Source organism: Acanthochromis polyacanthus, chromosome 17 (genome assembly GCF_021347895.1).
Source record: "Acanthochromis polyacanthus isolate Apoly-LR-REF ecotype Palm Island chromosome 17, KAUST_Apoly_ChrSc, whole genome shotgun sequence".
NCBI lineage: Eukaryota > Metazoa > Chordata > Actinopteri > Pomacentridae > Acanthochromis > Acanthochromis polyacanthus.
The window spans coordinates 6,123,146-6,137,774 of NC_067129.1; the positions used below are offsets into that span (position 1 = coordinate 6,123,146).

At 38.2% G+C, this 14,629-nt stretch overlaps 1 protein-coding gene across 1 annotated transcript in view; it reads right to left on the minus strand.

Annotated features, from left to right (window-relative positions):
- Nucleotides 1–342: 342 nt before the first annotated feature.
- The window catches only part of LOC110967362 (gamma-aminobutyric acid receptor subunit beta-2), a 69,410-nt gene continuing 55,123 nt past the window's right edge, over nucleotides 343–14,629 (minus strand). Inside the window, exons 6-10 of the mRNA XM_051937490.1 lie at nucleotides 12,125–12,262; nucleotides 8,350–8,502; nucleotides 6,496–6,740; nucleotides 5,442–5,582; nucleotides 343–4,810 (exon numbers count right to left, since the gene is read on the minus strand). Of these exons, the coding sequence (XP_051793450.1) occupies nucleotides 4,463–4,810; nucleotides 5,442–5,582; nucleotides 6,496–6,740; nucleotides 8,350–8,502; nucleotides 12,125–12,262 (1,025 nt within the window). The 3' untranslated portion in view covers nucleotides 343–4,462. The remainder of the gene's footprint in view (nucleotides 4,811–5,441; nucleotides 5,583–6,495; nucleotides 6,741–8,349; nucleotides 8,503–12,124; nucleotides 12,263–14,629) is intronic.

The window sequence follows — 14,629 nt, forward strand, 5'->3', positions numbered from 1 at the left end:
CACAAAACGAATGAGGAGCACTGCAGCAGACAGATGGTCTGGCCCCATCTCAACATTATCAGCTAATAATAACATTAATAATAATAAAATAACAAACATTTCTTTATATGTCGCTTTTCAAAACACATCTTACAAAGTGCTTTACACCAGCAGCAAATGAATCATCAGTGCCAACTATGATACCTGTCAACTATGTTAAAAAAGTCCCACAATCACATATTGACCCAAAAGACAAAAATATGGCACTGTGTTTGTGCTGAAAATGTTCTTACGTGCTCATTTGAACATACTGGAAACTACATTTGTTGCTTCTTAAATCAAAAGGACAAATAACCACACCGATTTAGAACTGTATACAATATTTATTGACAATGTATTAATTTCCATTGGTTTTTCATAGTAAAGACAGACACTGACTTTTACAGGGCTTATCTTTGAGAAGGGTACAGCTCTGGGTTTTCTGGGAATGTTCTCGTGAGTGGCACATACAAGGATTTTTTTTTTTTTTCAAAGGTGGAGGGTGTTGAGAGGGTACGAAGGATTGATGCTGCTCGGAGTGAAAGTCCGGGGCAGCAGGAGGCTAAGGCTTCTTCTGTGAGTGTGTGCAAACATACACTGTCACCAAGATGTGTCATTTAGGCTTTTAGGATGTCAGTCTGTCCCTACTCTCCCGAGAAGACTCTGCTGTCTGATGCATTTTTTAAAAAAAATCGAAATTTTCTAGAAATAAAGAAAAAAAATGCCATTTTCAAACCATCTACAACCATGTATTTTTTTTTTTTTTTTGCAGTTTTACACAAGGTATTATGAAAGGATTCCATTAGCATACAAGATCTCAGTATCCCATCGAGGATAATGTAGTCATTCTGTATAGTATAAATATGAAAATTGCCAAAATCGGGTGTACAAGGTTTTGCCAAACAACAGTGTTTGCAGTTTGTTAGTTGTTTTTTTTTTTTTTTTTACACTGGAATATATAAGTATAAAAATATATGAAACCAAAAAGCGCTGTGAAGTACAAACACATATCCAAAGTGTAGAACTCATGAAGCAGAACTTTCTTGCCAGTTGTCGGTGTGCTCTGGAAAACACATTACTGTCTGGCCGACATACACCCGACTACACACTCTCACACTCAGACACACCATGTCATACCACATACAGTATTATTCAGAAGATTAAGAAAGATATTTATATCGGGTAGCTTGAGACACATCTATGGCTGAGGTGGATTTTTTAGAGACTTTACAAAGAGTTTCATATTCCGTCTATGCTGAAAAACTGTGCCATACTGTTAGTACTGTAAGTATGTACTGTATACAGTATCATGGGATGCATGTCAAACAGAGAAACCAAACAAATTGTCGAGAAAAACACCCGAAACAAGCTCACTAAGCTACTTTTTTCCGTAGGTACAATTATTGAATCTGTGGTGTTGTTAGTGGTGTAAATTGTGCTGACCTGAGATGGTTGAATTTGGGCCTGATGTTAAGGCATCGCTTGCCTTTTTATCACCCTTAGTGTTGAGTGTGTGTATGTGTGCGTGTGTCTTTGAAAAGGTGGCATACATTAAGCTGTATTTAGCTGATCATTGGTCCAAGAAAATCGTTACACTTTTGCTGACACATCACAGCAAATACATGCTGCAAAAGAATATCAACTACATTCATGAGTAGATGTTTACATTTTGGCAAAAAAATAAACAAAAACGATGTGTGCCTCGATGGATGAGCAAAGAGAAACACAAAAGTGATCAGGTGACACTGTAAAATAGACTATTTACACAGTTTCGCGTCAGCCTTTCGCATTCTCATATCGCTGTGTAGAAATTATACTGAAATATCGTTTTGTTTGTTATGTAGAAAGCTCAGAGGTACTTATTTACAGGAATAATATGCTCCAAATTAGTATTATTATTAATATACTATCTGATATTTACATATTTAAATATTGTTTTTTTAGTACATGATCCCAAAATTTACAATGCCAATAATGATTTTTTTTTTAAATAGAACTCTGAATACACCGACTCGATCCCTTTGTGAATGGATTTTAAGCGTACTTACAAAACAAAGTTTGAAAGAAAAGTCTATTAGAAACAGAGAAGATAAAACGAATCGCCAAGACTATTCAAAAAATACAACAATCCACTTACTATGTGAACTAGAAACACAATGTGAAAGTGATCAGTGAGATGAAAAAGTCCACAGTTTTAACTGAACCGGGCTTTTTTTGTGTTATTTAGACCTGTGCTCAGTGTTTAAAGTTTAGTTGTCGGGCAGTGCTTGTAAAAATTCTTCAAACAGTCGGAACTGTTACCGATAAATGCCTTTCAGAGAACATTTTCAATATCAGTATTTGTAACATCAGACACACTTTTTCATATATTTTAATCTGCACTTACATACATATATATGCTAATTTGTGAGATGAGTTAAACACAAACAGCATAAGCTGAATGAAAGGAAAGGATGATTCAAAACAGGAGGAGTTACTGCTGTACATAGCATGCAGTGAGTCATGTGGCTACACTTTTATAAAACATTACAATATTAATGTTTGAGGGTTCAAATGAAGCCTTTGTGATGAGATCTTTGTTGTTCTGAGTAAACTCAATAAAAGCATGTGAGGCGAAGAAGATGAAGGCTCCAGTTTTTGTTTTAGGTTCTCGTCTTTCCTTAAAAAAATGCTCATGTAGATACAAGTTCACGCTTGCTACTCATTGTGATCACCTTTTTAATGAAACTGGACCTCTAACCCGTGACAGTTTCACTCTCTAACGAGGCCATAACGCCGCAGTTCATTTATTCAGACAGTGTTTCAGATCTACGAGGAAGAGCGGGGGTGGATATATGACACTCTGGTGTATTTCAGCCCTATGTTTGGTTTTGACATTTTAACCTTGTTGTAACTGAAACGTGTGATAATATCAATAATAAAGTTCCTCTGAAGACAACCCCCGTAAGCACCAGGTATTAGAAGAACTACGGTACAGCCTCTATGGCTTTGAAGGAGTCGTGTGCAAAACCACTTAAAAAACCCAACTTGTGACCTTACAGTCAAAAGCACAGCAGTGGTAGGAAATAATCTGTAATCTGCAAGAAATTCCATTTGGATTGACGCCTTTTGTGATTACGGATCTATTTTTTCAATGTGGATGCAATACATTACTAAGAATTCATTTTAATTATAAAAAAATCTGGCTTGGGAGGCAGATACAGCATATAAACCTAGAAGAGAAATCATCATCACACAAAATCATTAATAAAATAAAGCTGTCAGTAGGTGAGAATAGATGTTTTTTGTGCTTTTATGCATTCTGACCTCTCGAGTCCTTTCTGGCTCCACTATCTGTGTTTGTTTTAAACCACAAAAGAATAATCAGAGTTAATAAAGTGCCTTTTTTTTAGCAGTTGTGGGCAATTTTTAATCAGCACTGTCTGATTAAAAAAAGAAAGTGAGATTAAAGAACTGAAAAGGGAATTTCATGGGCCGTATTATCCTTATAATAAATGCTATATACTCCATATTTACATATAAAGTTGCTTAAATACTAAACTACTTTCTTCACATATAATCTTCCCCAAAGACATACTAGTAGTTATAATATATAGATAGAGCCAGTGTGGCTAAAAATAAATATTAGACTTTTTCTTTCTCACATTTTCTTCATAGGTCGACACAGTGGACATTAAGGACAATCCAAATTGTCTCTATTTTGCTTTCTGCTTCTTTACATTACCGCACTTTTACTATCCAACAGGTCTGTTGAGTGCAATCTGAATGAACACCTGGAAGTTTTGGAAGGGTCCGAGTTCATATTACTCATAATAACTGTATTAGAAATAACGGAGATCACACTTAGAAATAAATGAAGTAGTGCTCCCAGTACATTATAATAGAAGAAAAGTTATTGTAAATTGTGAATTGCAGGTCTTTGTGTCACACCTTATTATTGTTACCATGAAATGAATTCAACAGATTTAGTTTCTCAAATGGAATTATTCTTAGAAAACCCTGTTGACCTGAATCTTGCTTCAGCACTTTTAAGTGGTGTCAGTGAAAGTAAATTCAAAATAACGTCAATTTCTAATTGATATGATGTTTTGGCAATGAATTGTTTTTTTTTTTGTTCTTCCTGTAAATCTAACATAACAAAAACATAAAAAATGCAAACATTTTTAAAAAATGGCAAGATACACAATCCACAAAATATGTAACATTTGAAACGATTACTCAGGAACAGGCACCTTATATGTTTTGTAATCTCTCTTCTATAAGGTTTTCACGTGTTAGCCAGCAAAATGCAGTATTCCAAGATATGACGGATCCAGTCCTGAATGCAGTAATTCAGTGAGAAGATCACAGAAATATGAAACAAACCAGATACAAAGAAGAAAATGAGCAACATGTCTTGCTGTTTGTTCTTGCCCTCACTGATGTCCCTTTTTTTCCCTCTCTTTTAATTGACATAATAAAGCCAGTAAACAATGTTGAAGAAGGAAAAAACAGTTGGGAAGATCATCCTCGACCATTTGTCGATAGAGTTTACATCAGTCAAGTCTGGGATGTTGATTTTGAGCTGTGAAGCGCGCCTCCGTAGTCGGCTCTTCTTTTGAGTCATGTGGCGCTCTAGTGCGTTTCGGCCAAAGTTGTGCCTGGCCAGCCCTGCTTTGCGGTACTGTAGGGTGGAACTGTCGTATGTCAGCATGGTGTTTCGTGGGTCATTGAGACCCAGAGCCAGCTCTGAGACGCCCATGTCGTTCTTGATATCCAGGGTGCCCAGCAGGATGTTTTCATGTGGGTCCATCTGCCCGAGGAAAGGAGTCAAGATTTTCTAGTGTGTTAATATCATTTGGTGCTTTAATATGTCAGTATTTCAAATGGAATTTCAAAAAGATGGAAATTATTTGTCACAATATATTGATAATAATAATAACAATAATAATAATAATAATAACATTAAATAACTATAATAATAATAATAATAATTATTATGTTCAAAATGTTTCAAAAAGGTAGAATTATTTGTTACAATATATTAATTAACTATTACAACAAATGCAATAACAATAATCATAACAATAATTAGAATAATAAATAAAATAATATCAATTAATTTATTGTGATAAATAATTTCCACCTTTTTAAAACATTTCGAAACATAATAGTAATAATAATAACAATAATAATGTCATTATTAATTAATTATTACTGTTTTTAATGTCATTTAATGTTTAAATTCTAATTGTTATAATAGTTTAACTCCCTGAACCTCAAGTAGTTTCGGGACATTTTCGTTTCTCCTGTCAAAATTTTTACTCGCTGTGGGCTTATTTGTTTACTGCAATATGAAGTTCAGCGCTTCTGTGAAACAGCACAACTATGGCTACAAAAATAAAGTAGCTCTTTTGCATTTTTGACCCAGGGTTCTGCAGTACCTTATTCTTTTGATCACCAAGTCCAATTGCTGCGTCATCCACAAAGATCGGTTCCCACATGGAGTCATGGCCATCGAGATCTCTTTGCTTCATTCTTGCATACAGAGTATCATCTCTGCCAACTACATTCCCCACAAGCCACTGCAAGTGCAATTAAAACAGAACAAAATTTCTTTAGTTTGGTGGAAGGGCTGCATTTTTGTAGGAGGATATTGCATGTTGGTTACAATGTAAATTTAATGAAGTAATTAGATTATTGTGTTTATAACTGCAAATGCTTATGGACATTAACTACACAGTTTAAAGGGTACAACTCCTGTCTTGCTATTGAATAAAGACCAAAACACTAAACACTCTGTAGAGAATTTAAATGACTTTAGTTTCAATTCCTTCCTTTGCCTTCACTTGATGTCACAGGATATTTATGCAGCCATTTTTCTGCTCAGCTCTCCTCTGCATTTTGCACTGAATAAAAATATTAGCAGTCCATGTGCAGCCATCTTATGATGCCCATTTGCATCTCTGCTAGCGAGCATTTAGTTAATTTCCACTGAGAACAGAAAATGGAAAAGTGAATGCAACTCTTTCTTTATCATGACAAAGAGCCAAGTGGCTCAGAGACCCTCTTTCTCTGTTTCAGCTGGCAGCGTGTCACATTTGGCTTTCAAACAGGGATAGTACAAGCTTATTAGGTTGGCTTTACTTAGCACAGTGAAGGCAGGAAACATTAGGTCAACCCTCCATTTGAAGTGGTGACATTTCTTTTCTTTGCTTCTAATTATTCTAAGCTCCTTAGACAGCTTTGTGAATAATTAAATTAAGATTGCACTGCAAAGTAAAGAAAACATGTGATTCCATGAAGCCAGAACAAAGAAAACTTCTTTAGCTTGGAATGTGAGCACATGGGAGCTCGAGTAGAGAATGTGTTTGTTTCTATGTAGATTCATCTACACACTTGCAGTTGTTGTTTTTCTGAAGATGATGTTGATTTTGGGAATAACATATCTTTTTTTTTTTTTAGATCTAAGCTGATCTATAGCTACCAAAGTGTTACCTTGTTGGGATCCATCCTCATCTTTTCGTTATTGGCTGTAGCCAGCTTCTCAGCTGCCTTTTTCTGACGCTGAGGCCCCCGACCGAAGAAGATGTAGTTTACCAGGGCGTACTCCAACAGAGCCATGAACACGAACACGAAGCAGCCCATGAGATACATGTCGATGGCCTTCACGTATGGGATTTTGGGAAGAGTTTCCCTCAGGTGGGTGTTGATGGTCGTCATGGTGAGCACCGTGGTAATACCTGGTGGAGAGAGACCATATTACAGTGTGCAAAGTTAAATGTAATAACCTCAAGTAAAAGGGGGACGTATAAAGTTAGATCTTGTATTTTTCTTTTCTATTAAATGAAATGCTCCAAGCCTGACTTACTGTACTGCTACTGACTGAATGTGTGACAGTTTTAATCCTCCTGACAGCAAGACATCTTTGTGATCAACTTGATGCCATTCCTGTGCTTGATTAAGCCTGCCAGGATCAATGAAAATGAAGGGCTTTACCCCCATGACTTTAAAACATGCTTTGGGAGACAAGGTAAAAGACGTGCACTTCAAGTGGTGCTGCAATTTGAAATTCAGATGTCAACCTTGATCTTATTCATTAGTGGAGAACTCCTACTGAGAAAAGTTGTAGACAGTTTTCAAAAGCCTCACCCAGCAAGCTGTGGCAACAGTTGCTGTCAGATTGACTGTGCATATCAATGCGTTGAGATTGTGCTTACTATGAGTGGCACGCTAACTCTTCCTCCCATTTCATATTTTTGTCATTTTTAGCAAAGCGCTGGCTCTCGAACACAGCGTGCCTCCAACAGTGTTATCAATACACAGGAATAATAAATAGCATGGTAAGCCAGATTGTAAAGCTTTAATATGACTTTTCCATGCATGCTTAAATAATTGCATTCAGAGCTCCTATAGAATCCTCCCACATGCACCTGTACGTTCCAGTCTGAAAGCACACGTCATTGTTTAAGGCAATTGCTATGGAGAAGCAGTAAACAATTACTAAATTATTATACATCTGTCACAAAGCTGTCAGGTGACCAACGCTCAAAATAGGATTCAGGCAATTTTCCCAAGCTGTTGCTGCAAAAAGCTTAACAATAACAACAAAGGATTGCAGCGCACAGTGGCCATGTGATTCAGCCATTACGGGTCCGTTTTAATGCCTGAAACCAGGTCAGAATAAAGTGGTGCCTGAATCTGGTGTAGAAAGGGGGGAGACCAAACATTTCCCAATTCTGTTGACCTGCCTCCATTATGGAACATTACCTTTTTTTTCATCAAATCCCATGCATGCCTTCCCCCTGGATCACTAAATGTAGCTCAGTCGTCAATCAGCGAAATTGCCTTGTCGACTAAAGCGAGGGATGGGTAGAAGGATGGATGAAGCCGGGTGGCTGGAGTTGGGTAAAAAGCGAGCTTCTGATAAACACAGAGAAGCTCAATCCAAACCTCACGGGCTACAAGGGGGTTTACATAATCGCGGATGACTAGGGGGGGGGAATTGTGACTTCTGGAGAAGCACAGAGAAGTCAAAGTGGAAACAAGTCAGCCTGGTCATCCATCATTACACCTCAGTGGACTGAAGCAGGACTTGATGGATATCTGACCCTGTTAACACCCACAGTGATTGTGAAAGATGGTTGCATAGCATAATGGCATAAGGACACATCACATAGCAATTAAAACAATAAGAGGTAAAAATGGGAAGACACAATGAAAACTGGAAACCATTAAAAGTAATGAACAGTGCATCTATGATCACCTTTATATTTGATACAGCACCCAAGCTGCAAAACTAATGTTTATTCCCCACATTTGTCACTGTATTCATTGTTGTATGTGCTTCACCTAGAGCCACTCTGGCAGCAGAAGCATCATAGTTGATCCAGAAGGAGACCCAGGAGAGGATGGTGATGAGGATAGAAGGCATGTACGTCTGCAGGATGAAGTACCCGATGTTTCTCTTCAGCTTGAAACTCAGGGACAGCCGAGGGTAAGCACCTGTAGGAGAGGAGGAGACAGGGTGAGAAAATAGCTGTTGGTGTGAAATTTGCACAATATTCACCACAGATATCAGGCATCCAGGACAATGTGTGCTCTGATAATTCTCTAGAAGCAACTGTGCCGTACATTGCATGTTTTAGAATGTGTGGAGACAGTACAAGTTAATGGTTCCACCTTGGTAAATCTATGGTTAAATTTAGGCAGCGAGCAACTTACTTGAAAGTCAGGCTTGTTGATGAAATGCTTCCTGGGCATAAAGGGCAAGAATACAAGTTTCTAAAGTTGAAATCAGAAACTTTTTACACCCAGTTATTAATCCCAGGTTCAGAATTCATCACATAAACGGGTTCAAACGTTTCTCATGGGTGGACACTGATGTTTTTGATGGAATGATTACAAACTGTAAAATGTGTCTAAATTTGCATGAATCTGTTTGCAGATCAGTTTGACCAAGTGCTTTCATGCGTTCACATATTTGCACAGACTCAAAATAAAAAAAAGTGTCTTTGTTGTTATAATTGATGTTATTCTGTTTGCTTTTTCCGACTGGCTTGTCAGGGTAAAAATGAACGGTCCCAAACCTTCCAGTGATAAAAGAGATAGTGCCAAAGGCAGAAACCACAAAATGAGCTTCAAAAGACTGAAGGCTGAAACAAGCTTCCTCTCAAAGGAAAACATCTTAGGAGAGTTATTCAGAGGTTAGCTCTTTCTTTTATACTTCACTACATAACATACAACTTACAAACAAGTTATGTTGGTAATGTGGCTCTGTGGATGCCAATGCTGGTCTGCCAATCCACAACTGTGGTCCAGTGAGAAAAATCTCTGCAATGATTTCGACATTCATGGTCCCCAGAGGACAAATCTTAGCTTTGGTGATGGTGTGACCTTCGATCTAGTGCCACCTTGAGGCTATTTCTGAAAATTTCTGGCTTTTTTGCAAATATTGAGTATCAGTAAATGGAAAATAGTAGAAAAACTGGCAAAAATTGAAACATGAGGAAGAACAGGATAAATCCTCATGATTACAGTGATCTCCTAATATATTTTGTGTCTCATCATCTACCTGATGAATTGCCAGGACCATCAGTGTACACATTCATGGTTCTCAGATCAGGGATTCTATTCACCTAACTAACTTTTCTTTAGTGTTGCTCTGAGATTGACATTTGTGGTTTTGAGAGGACAGTTAAATTACTAAAAATGGGAAGAAAGGGGGTGTGGAGAGACAGTAAATCTGGAACATGTTAACTATGCGTATATGGGTCAATATATAATTGAGGGATTTTTGAGGTGAATGGGATATATCTTGTATACGTTTTTATTAAAAGTAAAAAAAAAAAAAAAGCTTTTTATGTTCATTATGATCATGTCTTTACAAGTTCCATAATTATTTATTATGGAAACAATCACTTATCAATAAAAAACCCTACATGATATCACTCAAATGTCAACTAAATAATTGTCTGAATTTAGTGACAACCACCTTCTACTAAGCTAAACATTAATAAAATTAGCTTATTAAAAATAGTTTTGATTGTGTTCTTTTGATTAAGTTGAGATAATCATGACATATATTTCTCTTTTGGAAACATATAAAATGTTAGATGGAAATTAACAAACTGTATCTGTGTCTGAGAAATCACTTTCAACTAAGTTACCCGTTACAAAAACACCTCTCAAGGAAGTGTTGATTCCAAATCACATGACCTGCTCCACATGATGTCACTTCCTCCTGAAGAACAGACTGGCAAGACTCCAAGGCTTTCTGAGTTATTTAATATAGTGTGTGAGTCAAGTGTGGATTTAAGGCATGTCAACAGGTTTACTACAATATCAGTAGAAAAACTTTCAATTTCAATTTTACTCAATTGTATATATAATATTATAGAAGAATCCTTCTGTAAAAATGCCATGTGGTGTTTGGTTATAGGTGGCCATGTTGATTTTAGGCCTGAAAACAGCAAAAACATCAACTATGACACAAAAAGTCACGCAATTATACTTTGACCCATATATTTAGTAGTTCCACAATCACAGACCTCACCTTTAATTCCTCAATAACATTTCTTTTTGTTAGTTTTCTGTGGATTTCAGGACTACAGTTTAATACAATGTTGGAAAACTGATACTACACTAAGTTGTGAAGCTGTCGACTGTCGACACTTTTTCAGCAGCCCTTTTTTCTTTATAACACAAGATGTTGATGACAAAAGCAACTATGCTCTGGGCTTCTCAGGCTCATCTACAACATAATAACTGGGCCTTGGGTTGTCTACGGCAAATGCACTCAGACAAAAAGCCACGTGAGCTGTCTCTGCTGAACTGAGCACTCTTCAGATTTACCTGTTTTCCTCTATACACAGTATTGCTGGAGGTTTGATGCCTTGTCTGAGGAATTTTTTTGGGCTCTATTTGAAGAAAGCCCACAGTAGGGTTTTGGTAACTTTTATCATCACACACATTTCTCTCTTTAGGGAATTGGCTGTGTTTTGGTTTGAGTTGCACAACCAAATTACTTCCAGATTGGAGGGATGGCACCACAAGAAGAGCTACAATGCACAGTTTATTGAAAAGTCATGCAGAAGATAACCATTTTTAATGAAGTCAGCTGACAATTCACCAGGCTTATCACTTAGATCTGCGATTTCAATTAGCTAATGTTAACATGAGACACAGGGATGATCGCTGAAGTACTCATGAAACGAGGAAGAAAATAATAATAGGGAGGCCCAATGGTGCATATTTATTATTCATAAAGGCAGCAATGACATTGCTCATCCTTGGGTTGAAACATGACACTTGAGTTGGAGAAATGCCCAGAAAGTTCTGCTGATGTTTGCATTTCTCAGTGACTCCCAGGATGGTTCCTGCATTCTGCAACCAACAGCACTGTAAAAGGGAATCCCCCATCTATTGTATCACTGTATAAGGTAGTACAACCATGCACACCGCAGGGAGATAAACTTACTTGCATGTTAATGGTACAAAAACACACATACACATGCACAGCCATTGTCCTATCCTAGGTAAGCATTATGTAATTAACAGGTTTATTTGGAATATGTGACCCCTGCAGACAAAAACAAGCTCTCACTGGTAGAGTCTCTAAATTTATTTTATGTTCTTATTCAGTACAGTAGCTACCCCAGAAAGTAAATTCAGAAGAACCACAGTCCCGCTTACAAATGCTCGCTTGCCTGACAAATTCATGAATATGAAAATGCTGAAGAGATGAATATTTGATTGTATCAGGCAGCATTCTTTTTTCTTTCCTTTTCCCCACTGTTGCTAAATAAGTCATGGTGTCTTCTGTCTCCCGGGACAGAGCTTCATTCAAGGGTTTGTATGTGTTTGTGCATTTGCATGACATTTTGCATTTCTGGAAATTAATGCACATCACTTTTTATATCGATAAGACCAAAGTGAGTAAGCATCGCCACAGCACCTTCTTTGCAGCAGTACAGTTTAGAATGAAATATAAAATCTCTAAGAGCCATACAACTGTGAGACTTTTCTTGAAAACAGCACAAAAGGACAATAGAAAGTGTTTACTTATGCAAAGAGAATGGAAGTTTGACTCTTTTGTGACTTTCATGATGTTTTTCAATAACTTTACCTGTGGAGAAGACAACATTCTTGGAGATGAGCTTATGATCCACGATGGAGAACTGGGGCAGTTCAATCTTGTCCACCCCTGTCACAGCGTTATCTCCTCCTCGCCAGTAGAATTCAATGTCGTCTGTAGTGTAACCATCTGAGAGAGAGAGAGAGAGAGGACAGGAAACAGGAAATGTTGAGGATTGATAAAGGTCTATACATGTTTTCATAGATAAGTACCATCTGGATCTGGTGCATTCCTGCTTATTAACAACTTAGAATGAATAGGTATGGATTTTAGATTCTGTTGACAGCAGACACAGGATTTGGCCTTCACAAAAAAAAGTACTTTATTGACTGATTGTCTGTTTGGATGCACAGTATGTATGCATTTGTGCGTTTCCAACCTCTATAAACTGACGTAGGTAGTGCAGGATTCATTTACTGCACCTGTCCTTGCATTCTATAGGTGCTGGTTAAATTAAAATACGGATGATGCAGAATGTATGGCATCTATTTCCATCACACTGTCAAGTCGCTATGCAAAAAGTATTCAGTTATTAAGGACATAATTTTAATACTATTTTTTGTGCCTTGAGACTTTTTAAGTACCAGCAGACATTCGTTCTTATTTATTAACATCCATCCATCCATCCATTTTCTTCCACTCGTCCAGGGCCGGTGGCGGAGGCCGCAGACGAAGCAGGTCCCTCCCCCCCAGCTACGCTTTCCAGCTCATCCTGGAGGATCCCAAGGCGTTCCCATGCCAGACGAGATATACAATCTCTCCAGCGAGTTCTGGGTCTACCCCAGGGTCTCCTCCCAGGCAGATGTGTTCGGAAAACCTCCAAAGGAAGTCTCCCTGCAGGAATCTGAATCGGATGTTCAAACCACCTCAACTGACTCCTGTCGACACGAAGGAGCAGTGGCTCTACTCCGAGCTCTCTCCGGATGTCCGAGCTTCTCACTCTATCTCTAAGGCCCACCCACCCTATGGAGGAAGCTCATTTCAGCCGCTTGTACTCACAACCTTGTTCTTTTGGTCACTACCCAGAGCTCATGACCATAGGTGAGAGTTGGAATGTAGATGAACTGGTAAATCGAGAGCTTCGCCTTGTAGCTCAGTTCCTTCTTTACCACGACGGCTTGGTACAACGCCTGCATTACTGCTGACGCCACACCAAACCGCCTGTCCATCTCTTGCTCCATTTTCCCATCACTTGTAAACAATTTCCCGAGATACTTGAACTCCTTCACTTGGGGAAGCAACTCCCCTCATATTTTTAAACAATATTTTCTCATCAGAATTATCCACATATGTGTTCTTGACACTGCTTGAGCCTCATCTAATTGTTTATCATGATATAATCTTGAGAGAATAACTGGGTGTTACTTTACTTGACATGCGTACAGCTGCCTGGTGCGCGCAGTGTACAGTGGCTGCTATGTAACCCCACAAACGTTGCGTGTCTTCTCAAAAGCCATCTCAATTGAGCAACGCACATAGCGATGTCTAGCTATCGCATCCTTGGCAATAACTGCGTGGTGAAAAAAACGTGAAAACGATAAATTATGGAATAAAGTTAAACATATAAGATGAGGGCAGCCCTCGTGTAGCTCAATATATGAGTCAACTTTATTATGTTTTGTCCCTTGAGCAACTAAATGATTAATACCAAGAGCGAGGATGATTAAATAACGAGGCCTGGCATCCATTTTCATCGCTAAAAACTCAATAAAATCTGCAAAGGGACAAGAAGCACGTCCATTAATATTAATCTGAAGCAAAGCTGCTCCCTCCTTGGCTCTCATTTTGGCCAAATCAGTAGAGACATGGACAGCAAAGCGGCCAGTGGGCAGCAGCAATAAATGATTGAGTAACACGGTACTCTGCAGTCGTAACCGAAGACAAGCCCTGTTAAGAAAACGTCAAGAACAAAAGTAGAAAATCTTCATTAGACCGTGAAAGTTGGCTCTTGCATAAACCACTGCCTACTGTCTGCTCTGGTGAAGTTGTCATGTCTGCTGACTTCAGGGCATAAGAGCATTGGTCTCAAAGAGAGCAGAAGAAAGAGATGAGAAGAGCACAGACAGCAGACAGCTGGGGTTAGAGGAATGACGCACCATTAAAACCAACCAAAAACTGCAAGAAACTCGGTGATAACAGAAATTTTCAAGGTAATATCTATAAAACGAGGCTTAAAAGTCTTGACTACATAACCTTGTGTTTAAATGACTCTTTTTGAGGCGTCTCTGTACCCAAGAAAAAGTTGGGGTATTAATAAAATGCTGAAAGAATGTGCAGAAGGCAGACTTAGCTTTTGAAATCATTGCTTTTCCACCTTGATATATTTTAAAAGGCTTCAGAAAAGACACGTGTGAGATTTTATAGTACATCACAGTTAGGATGCCATATTTGGTTTAGAAGAACTAGCAGATCCACATCACTAAAGGTAATCACAACGAGCGTAACAAAGTACAGACTTGCAACACGCTTGCGTCTGCATGAAGACAATGAACTGAA